General features: G+C 40.8%; 1 protein-coding gene across 3 annotated transcripts in view; it reads left to right on the top strand.

Moving 5' to 3' along the window:
• RNMT (RNA guanine-7 methyltransferase) overlaps positions 1 to 3,426 on the top strand; it is a 45,821-nt gene extending 42,395 nt beyond the window's left edge. For all 3 annotated transcript variants that reach the window (XM_060613132.2, XM_078435473.2, XM_060613133.3), the window contains exon 11: positions 2,829 to 3,426. In XM_060613132.2, the coding sequence (XP_060469115.1) occupies positions 2,829 to 2,911 (83 nt within the window). In that variant the 3' untranslated portion in view covers positions 2,912 to 3,426. The remainder of the gene's footprint in view (positions 1 to 2,828) is intronic.
• The last annotated feature ends 16,227 nt before the right edge of the window (positions 3,427 to 19,653 follow it).

Here is a 19,653-nt window from a genome sequence, read left to right as displayed (position 1 = left end):
AAGAAGACCAGTATGTCTCCTAATTTAACTCATGATCTGGGACCTATTAGGAACATGAAAGTTCTAGTGAAGGCTTTTTCAAAGAGCACAGCATTGTTTTTGAGAAGTGAAATGTGTGTCTTGGTTACTATTAGTAATGTCTGTAACTGAAAGGAATAAGGAGTGTCCTGGCAAAGCTTAGTATTGTGGCCTTAGTACATGTAAAGACATATGCCATTTTGATTTATAATTTTGTGTATCTGTGAGGTAAGAGATTCCCAGGGTTCTTTACCCTGAAGGGGACAGCTCTTAGGTAATGATCCAGCAGTTTATAATAAATGTGAAGATGGGGACACTTGTTGGCTGGGGCATCTGGTACTAAGATGACTGCCTGAAGTTTGGTCTAGTGTGTTGTTTTGGAGTCCTGTCCTTATTATGGACATCCTGGCTGAGGGGAACGTAGCACATTCTGCTGGTGGTTAGCACTGTCACTTGTATGGTTCATGAACTCCCATTGTTGTTCACTCAGTTAATCCCAAGGGATGCCCTAGGTAGCTGAGGAGTCTGGGGAATGGGTGACTCCTCTAGAAAGACACTGAGGACAGGGAAGATCACCCCCTCCTGCACATGGAATATGCCAGAGGGCCCATGTTTAGCTCCATCCTATCTTAAGGAGACCTCAGTTGCTGTGCTGTTTCCATGACCCAAAGCACAATGGGCAACAGAAAATGGAGAGTCACAGGCTCAGGGTCTATGAGAGTCCCTATTTTCAGGAAAGTCCAGTATGTAGATATTTGTAGTTTTAAGGGTAGAACATGAGGTCAAGAGGGGCAGTTTCTTGAATTAAATGCCCTTGGACAATTTTGGCCATTATAAGTGAACTTGAGACTCCAGGAGACTGGAAAAGAAGTTGCCAGAGCCTCAAGAGTGAAGGGTTTTGAGAGCACTAATAGGAGTGTCTGTTGATTTTAATTTGAAGTAAAATTTGTAAATGAGGAAGTGTTGCCACCAGAACCCCAAAGAATGAATGAATATTAGAGTTGTGCAACTGTAATGAGTGTGTCAGATGGTCTTGGAGGAGGAAGTCCTCAATGTAATGTCATACCTGTGCTCCTGGAGAAAGGTGCATGCAATGAATACCTTGTCTGCGAAGGTTGTGTGCAGTGGTGGAGACACTAAGGTGTCCCATGGGTAGAGAAAGGTGTATTGTATCCCTTCAGAGACAAAGACAAATTGCAGCTAAGAGGCTGTTGAAACAGGTATTGAACACAATATATTAACCAAATCCATAAGAGCAAAATATTGATAGGTTGTTGATTGGACAGAATCAGTAATTTTAATAATATTTGCTATTGGGAATGGGGCTTTAAGAACTGGGAACCACAGCATTCAGGTTGTAGTTGTCCCATGAAACACAATTTATTTTTTCTGTGTTTAACAATAGGCACAGGGTGCCTGGGTGGCTCAGTCAGTTAAGCCTTCAACTTTTGATTTCCACACAGGTCACGATCTCACATGATTGTGAGAGAGAGCCCTCATTGGGCTTTGTGCTGACAGCTCAGAGACTGCTTGGGTTCTCTTCCTGTCTCTATGCCCCTCCCCTTCTCATGCTTTCTCTCTCAAAATGAATAAATGAACATTTAAAACAAACCAAAAGGGAAAAAAAAACAACAGGCACAATTGGGCTGTCACACAGAGAAGTGGTGGAGATGATCACCCCTTTATTAATGATTAAGGATCAAGGATTAAATGTTAATATTTGAAGGCCTTGTTTTCTCAAACAATTCCTTTATGTTGGGTCATATTAACTATTTTAACTTAAGGGGAGCAGTAATCCATTCTATAAATGTGGGAAATTTAGGCAAGGCTGTTAAGTGAGGTATACCTATTTTTTCTCTATTTTGCATTGGCTACTTTCCTAAGATTATATGTGATACAAAATTTAAATTTTGTGGGATTCACAGGTGTAATTTGAGCCCCAGGATTGATTGAGTTTGTGAGGTTACGTCAACTGGTGCGCTGTAGCAAATGCTAAATTTAATTTAGAACTTATGTTGTAGAGGCACAATCAGTGCCTTTTAATCTTTTGTGTAAATTATTTTAGTATACAAATTCTAGATTTCAGTTGAGTCAAATTATGCATCTTTGTTTTAATCATTTTATTGTATTTGTATTTATATATAATTTATTTAATTCGCTCTTCCCTGCCATATTTAGGATTTGTGTGTGTGTGCGTGTGTGTGTGTTTTAGGATGTTAGCCACCTGAAGCCTCAGGTTCTGTCTGTCTCTGGCTGTCTCTAGCTGATAGGAAGAAAAGGGGTTGTCTCTAGGCAGCAGGCTCTCCCCAGGAGAGAGAGGTCCCTGTCTTAGAATAATTATTTCATTCTCTTTAGCCCTTCTCCTTCCTTCTAATCAAATCTTTTAGAATGGTTTATTCTAAGTGGTAAAAATTTTCCTTTTCTTCCCTTTATTTTTTGCCTCCTGTCTGTCCCTAAACATTTCATCTCCTTTTCTTCCTTTTTGGTGTTTATAGGATGAGCTCCTGGTGGTCCCGAGTGACCTCTTTTGTGAGCAGCAACTTCCATTTTTAGGGCATCTCACTCAACCTGGGCTTTATCCAAGACAGCAGTGGTGGTGTAAGCTTTAGCATTCAAATATTTTGTTTTGAACATGAGACCATTTGCTATTGATAAGCAGCAGCTCTCAAGAGAGCCCATTACACTGATTGAGGTGTTTTGCAATCTTTTATTAATTGGACCACCTCTCCGGGGGCTTTTTGGAGAGCTGGATCCTGATACTCTTTTCCCTTCCCCTTTCTCATTAAACATTGAGCCACTGGTCTTCACAGGTGAGACCTCTTGTATCCCACTGGATCAGGGAAGAAATCTCCATGGCAGCAGGCAAACAATAGCAGAGAAGTTTGTGACCTGAACGAACATTTGTAGGGCGTCATGAGGAGGCCTCACACTGACCCCATGGGTGTCTAAGACACATGAATGAGCATTCAGGTGAGCACTCTCCCACTATTCTGCAAATAGGTCAAATTTATGGCTCAGCAAACTCAGAGGGAAAGATGGAAGTGGTTTATTGAGTGCCCCTAGATATGTCAACATAAAATGTCTTGGATACTAGAGAGTCTCATCTGAATGACTCAGATGCCTCACTGCTCATCAGTGCCCTGTCAGCAGATCAGACTTGTCCCGTGGCACTAGGGGAGTAGTTACTCTTCATCCCCTTTAGACAAACCTATTTCAGAAATGGATGTTGCCAATTACCTTATACACACCAGATGGACCCTGAGTGCTCTACCAACATGGAGAAAAATGGAGAAATGTGTTGAGTGACCCCTCAGTACTCAGTCCCAGATACCTGACACTCCAGCTTGTGTGACAGCTAGAGGAGGATTCAACTTTTGGAACTCCTCAATTTAGGATCAGGAATTTATGGCAAATCTGAAAATAAACCCCAGTACAATGCAGTGGGTGTTTTTTCAGGTACATGAATGTTTATGAGTGTTTGTGCATGTTTTTTAACACTGGTTTTAACAAATTTGTGACGTTTTCTTGTTTCTTGTTCTTGGAGTTCATTGAGCCTCTTGTGTGTGTGAGTTTATTATCTTACCAAATTTAGAAAGCTTTCATCTATTATTTCTTCGAAAGGTTTTTCAGTCTCCCCAGTCTCATCCACTTTGGAGGCTCAAAATATACATATGACCTGATATTGTCCTATATTTCACTGAAGTTCTGTTCATTGATTTTCACTCTTTTCTTTTTCTGCATTCCACTTTGGATAGTTTCTATAGCTATATCTTCAAGTTTACTAATTTCTATTCTGTAATGTCTAATTTGCCATTAATTTCATCTAGTACATACTTCAGCGATTCTGTGGGTTCAGATCCAGACTACTGCAATAAATAAATAAATAAATAAATAGTGAATATCACAATGAAATGAGTCAAATGAATTATTTGGTTTCCCTGTATTTAAAAAATTATACATACATTGTACACTATAGTATAGTATAGTAAGTGTACGGTAGCATTATGTCTAGAAAAACAATATACATACCCCAATTAAAAAATACTTTATTGATAAAAGTGCTAACCATCATGTGAGCTTTCAGCAAGCCTAACCCTTTTGCTGCTGGAGGGTCTTGCCTCAATGTTGATGGTGGCTGACTTATCAGGGTGATGGTTGCTGAAGGTCAGGGTTGCTGTGGCAATTTCTTAAGACAACCAAGAAGATTGCCTCGTTGAGCAACTCCTTTCACAGCTGATTTCTCTGTAGCATGTAATGCTGTATGATAGCATTTTACCCACAGTAGAACTTTTTTCCAAATTGAAGTCAGTTTTCTCAAATCCCATCTATACCTTATCAACTAAGCTTATGGAATATTCTAAATCCTTTGCTGTTGTTCCAACAATCTTCACCAGGAATAGATTCCATCTCAAAAAACCACTTTCTTTGCTCATCCATAAGAAGCAACTCCTCATCTGTTCAAGTTTGATCATGGGATCACAGCAATTCAGTCATATCTTAGTCTACTTTCCTTTCCATATAAATCTGGGACCTCTTTTTCACATACTGCTATGCCACATCTCTGAGGCCTGGCCAGAATACTGATAGATAAAATATTGTGACTGGGTTTTTCCCTTCCACCTGTCTCATGATGGGGTCCTGACCCACTTACCCACAGAGCTGCACATGGTTCAGAGATTTTTTTGAGAACCAAGCTGCTAGCTATTTCAGACTCATGTCTTACAAACTGATGAAATACCATTAATACACATTTTCAAAACATGTCTTCTATTTGCTTTTCCTACAATCTAGTCTTTGGTCTTCTAGCAAAGAGCTCATGGCTCCCTCCCTCCCTCACTGGATACTCTAGCCTGAACCTGAAATGTCTTTCTTTCTTTTTTATTTTTTTTAAAGTTTGATGCTATTATATTTTAAGTTTATTTATTTATTTAGAGAGAGAGATGCCGAGAGAGGGGGAAAAGAGAGAATCTCAAGAAGGCTCTGCACCATCAGTGCAGAGCCCAATGTGGGGCTTGAACTCAACTGAGTCGTGAGATCAATACCTAAGCTGAAACCAAGAGTCAGACGCTTAATGGACTGAGCAACCCAGGAGCCCCTGAAAAGTATTTCTTAAGTGGGAAGACTTGAAAGTCAAAATTACTCCTTGATCCATGAGCTGCAGAATGGATGTGTGTTTGCAGGCATAGAAATGACATTAATCTTGTTCATCTCCATCAGAGCTCTTGAATGACCAGGTGCATCGTCAATGAGCAGTAATATTTTGAAATAAATCTTTTTTTTTCGTGAACAGTAGGTCGCAGTAGTGGGCTCAAAATATTCAGTCAACCATGTTGTAAACAGATGTGCTGTCATTTCAGCTTTGTTTTTCCATTTATAGAGCACAGGCAGAGTAGATTTAGCATAATTCTTAAGGGCCCTAGGATTTTCAGAATGGCAAATGAGCACTGGCTTCAATTTAAAATCACCAACTGTATCAGTTCTAACATGGAAAGTCAGCCTAAACTTTGAAGTTTTGAAGTCAGGCATTGACTTCTCTCTAGCTCTGAAAGTCCAAAATGACATCTTCATCCAATAAAAGGCTCTCCTTTCATCTATACTGAAAATCTGTTGTTTTGTATAGCCATCTTCATGAATTATCTTAACTAGATTTTCTGGATAAATTGCTGCAGCATCCACATCAGCACTTGCTCCTTCACCTTTTACTTTTACGTTATGAAGATGGCTTCTTTCCTTAAACCTCACAAACCAGCCTCCACTTATTTCAAACTTGTTTTCTGCAGCTTCTTCACCTTGCTCTCAGCTTCATAAAATTGAAGCGAGTAAGGGCTTTGCTCTGGATTAGATTCAGTTTGCTAATATTTTGTTTAGGATTTTTGCATCTTTGTTCATGCATGGGATTGATTTGTAATTTTCCTTTCTTATGACACCTCTCAGGTTTGGTATCAAGGTTATACTGGCCTTAAAAAGCTCACAGAGAAGTTTTCTTTCTCTTTATATTTGGTAGAAGGTTTTGTGAGAGATTGGCATTATATCTTCTTTAAATGTGTGACAGAATTTGCTGGAAGCCATCTAGGCTTGGGATATGTGTGCGTGTGTGTGTGTGCGTGCATGCATGTGCGTGCATCTGTGTGTGTGCATGTGTGCCTGCATGTGTAAGTACATGCACATTTTGAATTGTTATATATTTTCCATGAATTGAAAGTTTATAAAATAAATAACTCTAGTAATAATTTTTGCCTTAAATTATTCTTTGTTTGAAATGAAATATAGTTACTGTAGACAAGCTCTTTTAGTTTGTGTTTACATGGTATAATTTGTTTCTTTCTTTTACTTTCAGCCTTCCTGTGTCCTTACATTTAGGATATGTCTCTTCTAAACAGTATATCATATTTTTAAAATCTTGTCTGACTATCTTAGCTTTTAACTGGAACATTTGCTCTATTTACATTTAACATATTTCCTGTGTAAGTCTATGTCTGATAACTCCACTACTGGATCCCATCTGACTGTGTCTATTATGTGCTGATTATTTGTGATTGAGTGCTGGACATTTTGTATGAAAATTATAGAGATAATTCAAGGCACCTGCTGATGTTACCTTCCTCCAAAGGGGATTTATTTTTACTTCTGGTAGTCGGTTTCACTAGAGGCAGTAAGTATTCAAAATCATCCTTATTTGATTAGGATTTGAGATAATTCAGGTCTGAGTTTAAGATCCTGTTGGTCTATTTCTTTCTAGTTTACCCTTATTCCTAGGATATACCTCTTCAGGATCCTAATACAAGTGGAGAGTAATTGGTTGCCTAACCCTCATTTTTGGCTAGCCCTAAACTCCAGTTTCCTCCAAGCCCTGTGACACTTTGAAAGTTCTACTCACATTTACAGCCTCTCAGTAGCCTATTCCAGAATCACCAAGTGCTCTGGGGTAAAAGCTATTCCAAATGCAGGGTTTACTTCTCAGAGTTTTCTTCTTCTCTCAGGTTTTGGGCCCATAACTTTCCTATGACTTCATAAAAAATATTTTGTCTAGCTTTTCTAGTTCTCTGTAGGTAAATTGTTCTGAATCTCAGTCTAGCATGGTATACATAGAACTCTTCCCATACATTTTATGTGAGATAACAAATCCCTTTATTGTTTATATTTCTTTGGCTTGTCTGTTACTTGCTACCAAACACATCCCAGTAAGTACCAATGCCCTGTGAAGAAAGTATTTTCAGTCTAGTAAGTCTGAAAAACACCATGTAGTAAATTCTCCACTTAGAAATTCATAATATACATTACATTAAATATCAATGAAATATTACATAAAGAAAGTTTGTTTAATCTTCTGCCTAAAGACATTACATGAAGAAACAATCCTTTTAAATAAAATCACCTATTAAACCCTATGGAATTAGGATTGTCTTCTGTTGGCTTGTCAACTACCTTTTTTTTTTTTTTTTCTGAGCATGAAAATTAACTCTTCTTGGGGAATTAATCTGACTTCCCATTCAGAGACTAAACTCCATCTTAGTACTCCTGAAACTACATATAATTTTTTGTGTTTGTGTTTGTGTTTTGTGTTTGTTTGTTTACTTGTTTGTCTTTCTCATTAGATTGTGTGCCCTTGAGGTAGTTGGTGGGGTGCACCTTTATTTAGTGTGACTCCAGTACCTGGCATTTTAATTTGACATTTAATAATTCTTTTTTTTTTAAGTTTATTTATTTATTTTTAATGTTTATTTATTTTTGAGAGAGAGACAGAGTGTGAGTGGATGAGGGGCAGAGAGAGAGGGGGACAGAGGAACCAAAGCAGGGCGTTGGGGCTCAAACTCATGAACCATGAGATCATGATCTGAGCTGAAGTTGAACGCTCAACCAACTGAGCCACCCAGACACTCCTAAGTCTCTTTCTTTCTTTATTTTGAGAGAGAGAGAGAGAGAGGAAGAGAGAGCACTAGAAAGGGAGGGGTAGAGAGAGAGGAAGAGAGAGAATTCAAAGCAAGCTCCATGCTTAGCATGAAGCCCCAGACAGGGCTCAATCCCACAAACTGTGGGATCATGACCTGAGCCAAAATCAAGAGTCAGGCACTTCACTGACTGAGCCACCCATAACTATTCTTATTCAATCATTTGTCAAGAATTATTAAATGTTAGAGTGCCTGGGTGGCTTAGTCAGTTAAGCACCAACTCTTGATTTTGGCTTAAGTCATGATCCCACAATTCATGGAATCGAGTCCTGCCTCAGGCTCTGCACTGACAGTTTGGGATTCTCTCTCTCTCTCTGTCCCTCCCCCCATCTCTGTCTCAAAATAAGTAAATAAACATTAAAAAAAAAAAAAAAGAACAGTTATGGGACACAATAGCTCTTTGGACAGATGAACTACAAGGAAATGTTTGGGGTCAATATAAAAGAGAGGTTCTTTTTTTTAAACCAGAAACAAATTTTTATTACCCAAGTGTTATCATGTAATTGAATATTTCTCTACTTTGTACACAATTATTGTTATTTTCCACAGAAAGGCTGTTTCTTCGCTTCTCATCTGATGATGGCAAGTATTAAAATCCTGATTTTAACAGAATAGTTAAATGTGGTAAAAATGCCTCAGTGATTTAAGCTGAAAGCAGTACATTGGAACACAGCTCTTGTACTCAGTTATCAGGAATGTACAAATGTCTTTTTATTTAAAAACGTGAAATAAATTATTTGTCAGCATGGACAATGACAGCCATAGGCCATTATTTACTGTCAATTGAAACCATTAACTCATGATTATAGTGATTTTCTTAAACATCAGCCATCTTTCTCTTTAGTCATTTCCTTCAATTGACTTCTCTGAAGTTATTGTTGAGGAGCACTATCTTGAGCTTCACTACTTCATTACTAATGGTAAAGCACTATTCTAGGAATTAGAACATTCCACCTGCCATTCCACCCATTCTGCCTATTACAGAATCCTTCTCTTCAAAAGAGAGTTTCTTAACCTGTGAATCCATGGAGAAGCTTCCCCATAGTCTGTGAGCCGCCTCAAATTGCAAGCAGAATTTCTTGTGAATAGGCTAATTGGTCTGCAGGACTCTTACTCTTCCACATGGCTTTTCCTTACTTTTTTCATTCAGACTTCTATAAAGTGGAACCTACCTCCACTCTCCAGCCCCATTATCCTGCTCCTGCTTCAGCTTTTTTTCTGAGATTTATCACCATATGGCATTGATAATGGTCTTCTCACCAGCATGAGAGTTTCACAGGGATGGAAACTCCTATTTATTTTACTGCTATGCCTATAACAATGTCCTGAATGTTCTAGTGCTTAGAACAATACCTATGTGGTCAACACATTTGATGTGTATAATCATACGCTATTTTCTCCCCAAAGGAGAGGCCTGCCTGGATCTGACCTTATGCTGAATTTACTATGCAGACCTGAACAGATAGTAGAAATGAATTAGTCTGGAAAATGACAGGTGGGTGTGGGGAGAGAAGTGTGCTTTTCTATGTCAAATTTTTAACCAATTCTATGGAGACTTCTAAGCTGTATAAGTCTATTTATTTCCATTTTGAATGTAAAAAGATGTTTAGAATGTTTGAACAGAGAAGACTTGCTACACACATGTTTTTAAAGGACTTTTGGAAATTTCTGCCTACAACAGAAGAGATAAGTATTTTATATGTAGTTAAATGAAAAATAAATATGAACTATCCAGGTGTCTCTTTCCTGCCCAAGTTCTCTCTGACCTTCACGGAATACTCTAGTCAGCATGCAGCTTATTGAGTCTTTAGAGGGCAGGAAATACTCTACATATTTAAGCCATTACACATGTCCAAAAGGAGGGGAATGGGGGAATATTTACATCAGTTACTTGGATACAGTCCAATTAACTAGCAGAAACTGCATTTTGAAGCACTATTCCCTTGAACCTGCATAAATGTGTTTTTAATAATATAGAGAGGCAAGCAGATAGTATCAGAGTTGCAGATAGGAGAATTTTAGTCTTTTTGCAGTGATTTATTTTGAAAGAGTCAGGGGACCACAAAGGACAGGGAAGATATTTCCCCACACAGGAAAGGGGGTTCTATCAGCACACAGACAATGGCCAGAGATGAGGAACCTGTCCTTTTCCAATCACAAAACACACATACTCTTATGGAAGCAGAGCTATAGTCTGGGGCCAATGAAGCAGGGGGGAAAGTGTGAGTGATACAAACCCAGGATTCTTGAGTCCACAGGGGATTCACCAAGGAGCTCTGGAAATAGACAGGCACAGCAAGGGGTCACAAAAGTATTTGGCTAAAAATGCTCTGAGAGCATTGCATCCATAAGGGGGCTCTTTGGTGGCAAAAGGTGTTTTATTCATTGGTAGCATGATTCATCTTATTTTCAGGAAAAAGAAAGTCATTTACACCAGGCTGGTAGAATACCCACCTAGCATTTTTTATTTTTCCAAATAGGTTTTAGTAGGTAAGAGTGTCAACCTTAATTCCTCAAGTCTCCTCCACCCCAAAACAATGAGCCCAAACAGACAATCTCTTGTCACTGTGCCCTCACTGCAGCAATTCATCTAGGCCACACATATCTACCTTGCTCCTACTCAGTTGCTTTCCTTTATCACCAAGGTTGTTGGATAGACCTATGCTGCATGAATAAAATAAGGGTTCTGATAATAAAGAAGAAACAAAAAGCAAGTGTGGAATCTGGCCACTTTCAGGGTCTGCCATACTTCTGTCCACTTCTCAGCCACAGCAATATGGCTTCCACCACACATGACACAGAAACTTCTCTGTCAAACCTACCATTGCTTTCTTTGTTGCATCTCGCTTAACTTTTTTTGGGCACTGGTCTATTGAGCCTTCCCTCCTCCATGGCACCTCCTTTTCCCTTGGCTATTGTGGGGCCACTTTCTCCTAATTTCTCTTTTCTGTTTCCTCCACACACACAGTAAATTTCAGCACTCCTGAGGTGCTGGCCTAAGGTTTCTGCTCTTCCTCTGGATACCTCTTCCAAGTTACTTCATCCAAGCCTTTGGCTTTAAGGGCCACCTCCTGCTGATACTCTCCCTCCATCCTTCATCTCTTTGTTCAGACCTCTATGCCCAGTGCCCTTCTGGACATCCCCACAGTAATGGCTCACAAGCACCGCAGACTTAACACATACAGAACAAGTTCCTCACTTTTTATGGTAAGCTTGCAATTCCATCTATGGTTCTTCTTTGAGAAATGGATCCATCATCTCACACATTTCCCAGGTAGGAAACCAGGGCACCATTCCTTTCACTTAACCTCACATCCACTGTAAGAGATGCTATTATGCCCACACTATGGGGCTGGCACACCTGTTAATCAGCTGCTTGCTACAGAGATTGATTGCTGGTGATCCCCACACTTTCACTCTTTTCTGGAGGACAACTCTTGGCTGAGCTGTCAACTGTAAGGTTCCTAGGGGATTACATTTCCTCACCCCTGCATGGCCTGAAGCCAATACTGACTGAGGTAGAAGGTATGGCAGCCCAGCCCTCTCACCCCTGGACAGGACAACCTCTGGTGCAACTTAACTCCACATCTACCCTGAGAGCAGGCTGAAACCAGACGTACCATGAAACCACATTTGTGCCCAGGTTCTTCTGCCCTCACTTGCTTTCCTCACTTCTGCATGGATTGTTCTGAGACTCTCCCATAAATTGATTGTGTAAGGATCCCCATCTCAGGTTCTGCCTGAGGTACCCTGGCCAAAGGTCTCAGATTCCATTTCCAGGTTCCCTACATCTGTGCACCTGTCATCTGTCTGCCACTATCTTAGTCATACTGCACTGGTTTCCACCTAGCCCAATGCCACCAATAGAAACAGAAAGCGAGCCAATGCAGCATTTAACTTTTTCTAGCAACCACATTAAAAAAGCCAGAAGAGTGGGGTGACTTTAATTTTGGAAATATATTTTATTGAAACCAGTATACCCAAATTAGTATCATTTTAACATGTAATCAATGTAAACATTAAATAAAAATTATTAATGAGGTAGTTCAAACTCTTTTATTTATCGAAGTTTTCAAAATCTAGCATGTGTTTTAGTCTTACAAGCACAATTCATATGCTAAATTTTCAAAGAAAATACTTAATCTTTAGATTTAATAAAATTCAGCTGGAAAAAGATTCACATACCCAAATTGTTTTCAAGCATATATCAGTCTTCCAATCACTGAGTTGTGTATCAATTTTAAAAACTTAAGTTAATTAAGATGAGATGATATTAAGAATTCAAGTGCTAAGTAGCCAGTGGCTACTGTATGGGGCAGCACAGGCCTGGACTGTCAAACCTGCATTCCTTAACTTCCTTGCTCCGGATACCAATGTGTCTTCTACAGTATCTGTGCTATTTTAACTATGCATCTTACAAAGGAAAGATCAGTAGCACTTATCCTGCCTTTATTCAAATATTGATAATTTATTCATGGTGTACTTTTGGCATTAATTTTGATTTTTTAAAATAGTGCATTACCATATTAAGTTATCTTGATTACAAGGGTTTGGCACTCAAATTTTGTGTCTGAGTGAATGCCTCATTTGCCTCTCTCTAGTCCTGGCCTTGCATAATGTGATTCCTGCTTATGTCCTTTCAAAGTCTCCCCATGGAGACTTTCAGGATCAAGCCCATGATGGACAAAATATCTCCTGTGGGGGCCTTCCTTCCTGCTCCCTTACAGACACTTTTCACTAATGGTGGGTGAAAACTGAACTGGAGCATGTCACCTTCCTACCTTCATTCACCCTGTTTACTTTGCTCAGAGACTCACTTTTCTGTTTTCTTTATCTAATTCCTACTCAGTCTTCAAACCTACTCCCTGGGAGCAGGTTGGGGACTGTGTTGCAGTAAATTCCCCCACAGTCTCCACCTTCTAGGCTGCACTGGGTAGTCTACACATGCCTGCCCTCACAGATCCCTCTTCCTGGAGGGACTCCTGGGAAGGAGCTGGCAGGAGTTGAGATGGGAAGAGAGAGTGGCTGCCTGGATCCCAGCTCTCTCCCTGGGTTCTGACAGAGACCACACCCAGCCCCAGCTCCTGCTGGCCTGGGTGCTTGCCTCTCCCTGGGCTCAGATCACCCTCCCCTGCCCCACAGACCCTCATGGCCTCCCCCCTGTAAGTGGTCCCTCCTGACTGTCACCCACCCTAGTCTAACCATCTTCACAGAACTCCAGATTCTGCTGGGATTTTGCTAGGACCTTAGACACATGCCTGTTTCCCCCCACCCCTCAACTCCTATAATTGTTAGTTCTTCTGAATCTCCCTGTCTTCCTCCTTTTTTTCCCTCCTCCTCCTTTTCCTCTCCTTCTCCTTCTTTCCTCCTTTCTTTCTTCTTTTTTTTTATTTTTTTTTATTTTTTTTTATTTTTTAATATATGAAATTTACTGTCAAATTGGTTTCCATACAACACCCAGTGCTCATCCCAAAAGGTGCCCTCCTCAATACCCATCACCCACCCTGCCCTCCCTCCCACCCCCCATCAACCCTCAGTTTGTTCTCAGTTTTTAACAGTCTCTTATGCTTTGGCTCTCTCCCACTCTAACCTCTTTTTTTTTTTTTTTTTTTTCCTTCCCCTCCCCCATGGGTTTCTGTTATGTTTCTCAGGATCCACATAAGAGTGAAACCATATGGTATCTGTCTTTCTCTGTATGGCTTATTTCACTTAGCATCACACTCTCCAGTTCCATCCATGTTGCTACAAAAGGCCATATTTCATTTTTTCTCATTGCCACGTAGTATTCCATTGTGTATATAAACCACAATTTCTTTATCCATTCATCAGTTGATGGACATTTAGGCTCTTTCCATAATTTGGCTATTGTTGAGAGTGCCGCTATAAACATTGGGGTACAGGTGCCCCTATGCATCAGTACTCCTGTATCCCTTGGATAAATTCCTAGCAGTGCTATTGCTGGGTCATAGGGTAGGTCTATTTTTAATTTTCTGAGGAACCTCCACACTGCTTTCCAGAGCGGCTGCACCAATTTGCATTCCCACCAACAGTGCAAGAGGGTTCCTGTTTCTCCACATCCTCTCCAGCATCTATAGTCTCCTGATTTCTTCATTTTGGCCACTCTGACTGGCGTGAGGTGGTATCTGAGTGTGGTTTTGATTTGTATTTCCCTGATAAGGAGCGACGTTGAACATCTTTTCATGTGCCTGTTGGCCATCCGGATGTCTTCTTTAGAGAAGTGTCTATTCATGTTTTCTGCCCATTTCTTCACTGGGTTATTTGTTTTTCGGGTGTGGAGTTTGATGAGCTCTTTATAGATTTTGGATACTAGCCTTTTGTCCGATGTGTCATTTGCAAATATCTTTTCCCATTCCGTTGGTTGCCTTTTAGTTTTGTTGGTTGTTTCCTTTGCTGTGCAGAAGCTTTTTATCTTCATAAGGTCCCAGTAATTCACTTTTGCTTTTAATTCCCTTGCCTTTGGGGATGTGTTGAGTAAGAGATTGCTACGGCTGAGGTCAGAGAGGTCTTTTCCTGCTTTCTCCTCTAAGGTTTTGATGGTTTCCTGTCTCACATTCAGGTCCTTTATCCATTTTGAGTTTATTTTTGTGAATGGTGTGAGAAAGTGGTCTAGTTTCAACCTTCTGCATGTTGCTGTCCAGTTCTCCCAGCACCATTTGTTAAAGAGACTGTCTTTTTTCCATTGGATGTTCTTTCCTGCTTTGTCAAAGATGAGTTGGCCATACGTTTGTGGGTCTAGTTCTGGGGTTTCTATTCTATTCCATTGGTCTATGTGTCTGTTTTTATGCCAATACCATGCTGTCTTGATGATGACAGCTTTGTAGTAGAGGCTAAAGTCTGGGATTGTGATGCCTCCTGCTTTGGTCTTCTTCTTCAAAATTACTTTGGCTATTCGGGGCCTTTTGTGGTTCCATATGAATTTTAGGATTGCTTGTTCTAGTTTTGAGAAGAATGCTGGTGCAATTTTGATTGGGATTGCATTGAATGTGTAGATAGCTTTGGGTAGTATTGACATTTTGACAATATTTATTCTTCCAATCCATGAGCAGGGAATGTCTTTCCATTTCTTTATATCTTCTTCAATTTCCTTCACAAGCTTTCTATAGTTTTCAGCATACAGATCTTTTACATCTTTGGTTAGATTTATTCCTAGGTATTTTATGCTTCTTGGTGCAATTGTGAATGGGATCAGTTTCTTCATTTGTCTTTCTGTTGCTTCATTGTTAGTGTATAAGAATGCAACTGATTTCTGCACATTGATTTTGTATCCTGCAACTTTGCTGAATTCATGTATCAGTTCTAGCAGACTTTTGGTGGAGTCTATCGAATTTTCCATGTATAATATCATGTCATCTGCAAAAAGCGAAAGCTTGACTTCATCTTTGCCAATTTTGATGCCTTTGATTTCCTTTTGTTGTCTGATTGCTGATGCTAGAACTTCCAGCACTATATTAAACAACAGCGGTGACAGTGGGCATCCCTGTCGTGTTCCTGATCTCAGGGAAAAAGCTCTCAGTTTTTCCCCGTTGAGGATGATGTTAGCTGTGGGCTTTTCATAAATGGCCTTTATGATCTTTAAGTATGTTCCTTCTATCCCGACTTTCTCAAGGGTTTTTATTAAGAAAGGGTGCTGGATTTTGTCAAAGGCCTTTTCTGCATCGATTGACAGGATCATATGGTTCTTCTCTTTTTTTTTGTTAATGTGATGTATCACGTTGATCGATTTGCGAATGTTGAACCAGCCCTGCATCCCAGGAATGAATCCCACTTGATCATGGTGAATAATTCTTTTTATATGCTGTTGAATTCGATTTGCTAGTATCTTATTAAGAATTTTTGCATCCATATTCATCAGGGATATTGGCCTGTAGTTCTCTTTTTTTACTGGGTCTCTGTCTGGTTTAGGAATCAAAGTAATACTGGCTTCATAGAATGAGTCTGGAAGTTTTCCTTCCCTTTCTATTTCTTGGAATAGCTTGAGAAGGATAGGTATTATCTCTGCTTTAAATGTCTGGTAGAACTCCCCTGGGAAGCCATCTGGTCCTGGACTCTTATTTGTTGGGAGATTTTTGATAACCGATTCAATTTCTTCGCTGGTTATGGGTCTGTTCAAGCTTTCTGTTTCCTCCTGATTGAGTTTTGGAAGAGTGTGGGTGTTTAGAAATTTGTCCATTGCTTCCAGGTTGTCCAATTTGCTGGCATATAATTTTTCATAGTATTCCCTGATAATTGTTTGTATCTCTGAGGGATTGGTTGTAATCATTCCATTTTCATTCATGATTTTATCTATTTGGGTCATCTCCCTTTTCTTTTTGAGAAGCCTGGCTAGAGGTTTGTCAATTTTGTTTATTTTTTCAAAAAACCAACTCTTGGTTTCGTTGATCTGCTCTACAGTTTTTTTAGATTCTATATTGTTTATTTCTGCTCTGATCTTTATTATTTCTCTTCTTCTGCTGGGTTTAGGCTGCCTTTGCTGTTCTGCTTCTATTTCCTTTAGGTGTGCTGTTAGATTTTGTATTTGGGATTTTTCTTGTTTCTGGAGATAGGCCTGGATTGCAATGTATTTTCCTCTCAGGACTGCCTTCGCTGCATCCCAAAGCGTTTGGATTGTTGTATTTTCATTTTCGTTTGTTTCCATATATATTTTAATTTCTTCTCTAATTGCCTGGTTGACCCACTCATTCGTTAGTAGGGTGTTCTTTAACCTCCATGCTTTTGGAGGTTTTCCAGACTTTTTCCTGTGGTTGATTTCAAGCTTCATAGCATTGTGGTCTGAAAGTATGCATGGTATAATTTCAATTCTTGTAAACTTATGAAGGGCTGTTTTGTGACCCAGTATATGATCTATCTTGGAGAATGTTCCATGTGCACTCGAGAAGAAAGTATATTCTGTTGCTTTGGGATGCAGAGTTCTAAATATATCTGTCAAGTCCATCTGATCCAATGTATCATTCAGGGTCCTTGTTTCTTTATTGATCCTGTGTCTAGATGATCTATCCATTTCTGTAAGTGGGGTGTTAAAGTCCCCTGCAATGACCACATTCTTATCAATAAGGTTGCTTATGTTTATGAGTAATTGTTTTATATATCTGGGGGCTCGGGTATTTGGCGCATAGACATTTATAATAGTTAGCTCTTCCTGGTGGATAGACCCTGTGATTATTATATAATGCCCTTCTTCATCTCTTGTTACAGCCTTTAATTTAAAGTCTAGTTTGTCTGATATAAGTATGGCTACTCCAGCTTTCTTTTGGCTTCCAGGAGCATGATAAATAGTTCTCCATCCCCTCACTCTCAATCTAAAGGTGTCCTCAGATCTAAAATGAGTCTCTTGTAGACAGCAAATAGATGGGTCTTGTTTTTTTATCCATTCTGATACCCTATGTCTTTTAGTTGGCGCATTTAATCCATTTACATTCAGTGTTATTATAGAAAGATATGGGTTTAGAGTCATTGTGATGTCTGTATGTTTTATGCTTGTAGTGATGTCTCTGGTACTTTGTCTCACAGGATCCCCCTTAGGATCTCTTGTAGGGCTGGTTTCGTGGTGACAAATTCCTTCAGTTTTTGTTTGTTTGGGAAGACCTTTATCTCTCCTTCTATTCTAAATGACAGACTTGCTGGATAAAGGATTCTCGGCTGCATATTTTTTCTGTTTAGCACACTGTAGATATCGTGCCAAGCCTTTCTGGCCTGCCAAGTTTCAAAGGAGAGATCAGTCACGAGTCTTATAGGTCTCCCTTTATATGTGAGGGCACGTTTATCCCTTGCTGCTTTCAGAATTTTCTCTTTATCCTTGTATTTTGCCAGTTTCACTATGATATGTCATGCCGAAGATCGATTCAAGTTACGTCTGAAGGGAGTTCTCTGTGCCTCTTGGATTTCAATGCCTTTTTCCTTCCCCAGTTCAGGGAAGTTCTCAGCTATAATTTGTTCAAGTACCCCTTCAGCACCTTTCCCTCTCTCTTCCTCCTCTGGGATACCAATTATGCGTATATTATTTTTTTTTAGTGTATCACTTAGTTCTCTAATTTTCCCCTCATACTCCTGGATTTTTTTATCTCTCTTTCTCTCAGCTTCCTCTTTTTCCATAACTTTATCTTCTAGTTCACCTATTCTCTCCTCTGCCTCTTCAATCCGAGCTGTCGTCGTTTCCATTTTGTTTTGCATTTCGTTTAAAGCGTTTTTCAGCTCCTCGTGACTGTTCCTTAGTCCCTCGATCTTTGTGGCAAGAGATTCTCTGCTGTCCTGTATACTGTTTTCAAGCCCAGCGATTAATTTTATGACTATTATTCTAAAATCACTTTCTGTTATATTATTTAAATCCTTTTTGATCAGTTCATTAGCTGTTGTTATATCCTGGAGATTCTTCTGAGGGGAATTCTTCCGTTTGGTCATTTTGGAGAGTCCCTGGCGTGGTGAGGACCTGCAGGGCACTTCCCCTGTGCTGTGGTGTATAACTGGAGTTAGTGGGCGGGGCCGCAGTCCGACCCGATGTCTGCCCCCAGCCCACTGCTGGGGCCACAGTCAGACTGGTGTGTGCCTTCTCTTCCCCTCTCCTAGGGGCGGGATTCACTGTGGGGTGGCGTGTCCCGTCTGGGCTACTTGCACACTGCCAGGCTTGTGTTGCTGTGGATCTGGCGTATTAGCTGGGGTGGGTAGGCAAGGTGCACGGGGGCTGGAGGGGTAGGCTTAGCTCGCTTCTCCTTAGGTGATCCACTTCAGGAGGAGCCCTGTGGCAGCGGGAGGGAGTCAGATCCGCTGCCGGAGGTTTGGCTCCGCAGAAGCAGAGTTGGGTGTTTGCGTGGAGCGAGCAAGTTCCCTGGCAGGAACTGGTTCCCTTTGGGATTTTGGCTGGGGGATGGGCGGGGGAGATGGCGCTGGCGCCTTTGTTCCCCGCCAAGCTGAGCTCTGCCGTCCGGGGGCTCAGCAGCTCTCCCTCCCTTTGTCCTCCAGCCTTCCCGCTTTCCGAGCAGAGCTGTTAACTTATGACCTCCCAGACGCTAAGTCGCGCTTGCTGTGGGAACACAGTCCGTCCGGCCCCTCCGCTTTTGCCAGCCAGACTCGGGGGCTCTGCTTGGCCGGCGAGCCGCCCCTCCGCCCCGGCTCCCTCCCGCCAGTCCGTGGAGCGCGCACCGCCTCGCCGCCCTTCCTACCCTCTTCCGTGGGCCTCTAGTCTGCGCTTGACTCCGGAGACTCCCTTCTGCTAATCCTCTGGCGGTTTTCTGGGTTCTTTAGGCAGGTGTAGGTGGAATCTATGTGATCGGCCGGACGCGCTGTGAGCCCCGCGTCCTCCTACGCCGCCATCTTCCGGAACCTCAATCCTCCTTTCTTTCTTCTTCTCCTTTCTCCTTCTCGTTCTCCTCCTTCTCCTTCTTCTTTCTTCCTCCTTCTGCCTTCCCCCTTTTTCCTTCTTCCCTCTCCTTTTTTCTTCCTTCTTACATCCTGGGTTATATAATCATCACTCCAGACTTATCTCTTTCTGCTTCACTTGACTATAACCTCCCTGAGCATGAAATGGGACTTCCTGATCCTGATGTCCCTCATGAAACCCAGCACTGAGCCATTTGGCAGGGGCTCTGGCCTTCGTGAAGAAAGGGCAAACATTGAGTTGTTTAGTTCATAGATGTTTGTATTTTTAAATAGATCGTCCATGAGACCAATACTC

Source organism: Panthera onca, chromosome D3 (assembly GCF_046562875.1).
Source record: "Panthera onca isolate mPanOnc1 chromosome D3, mPanOnc1 haplotype 2, whole genome shotgun sequence".
Taxonomy (NCBI): Eukaryota; Metazoa; Chordata; class Mammalia; order Carnivora; family Felidae; genus Panthera; species Panthera onca.
The sequence above is the reverse complement of the archived record's forward strand: the minus strand, read 5'-3'. Positions and strand labels throughout refer to the sequence as shown.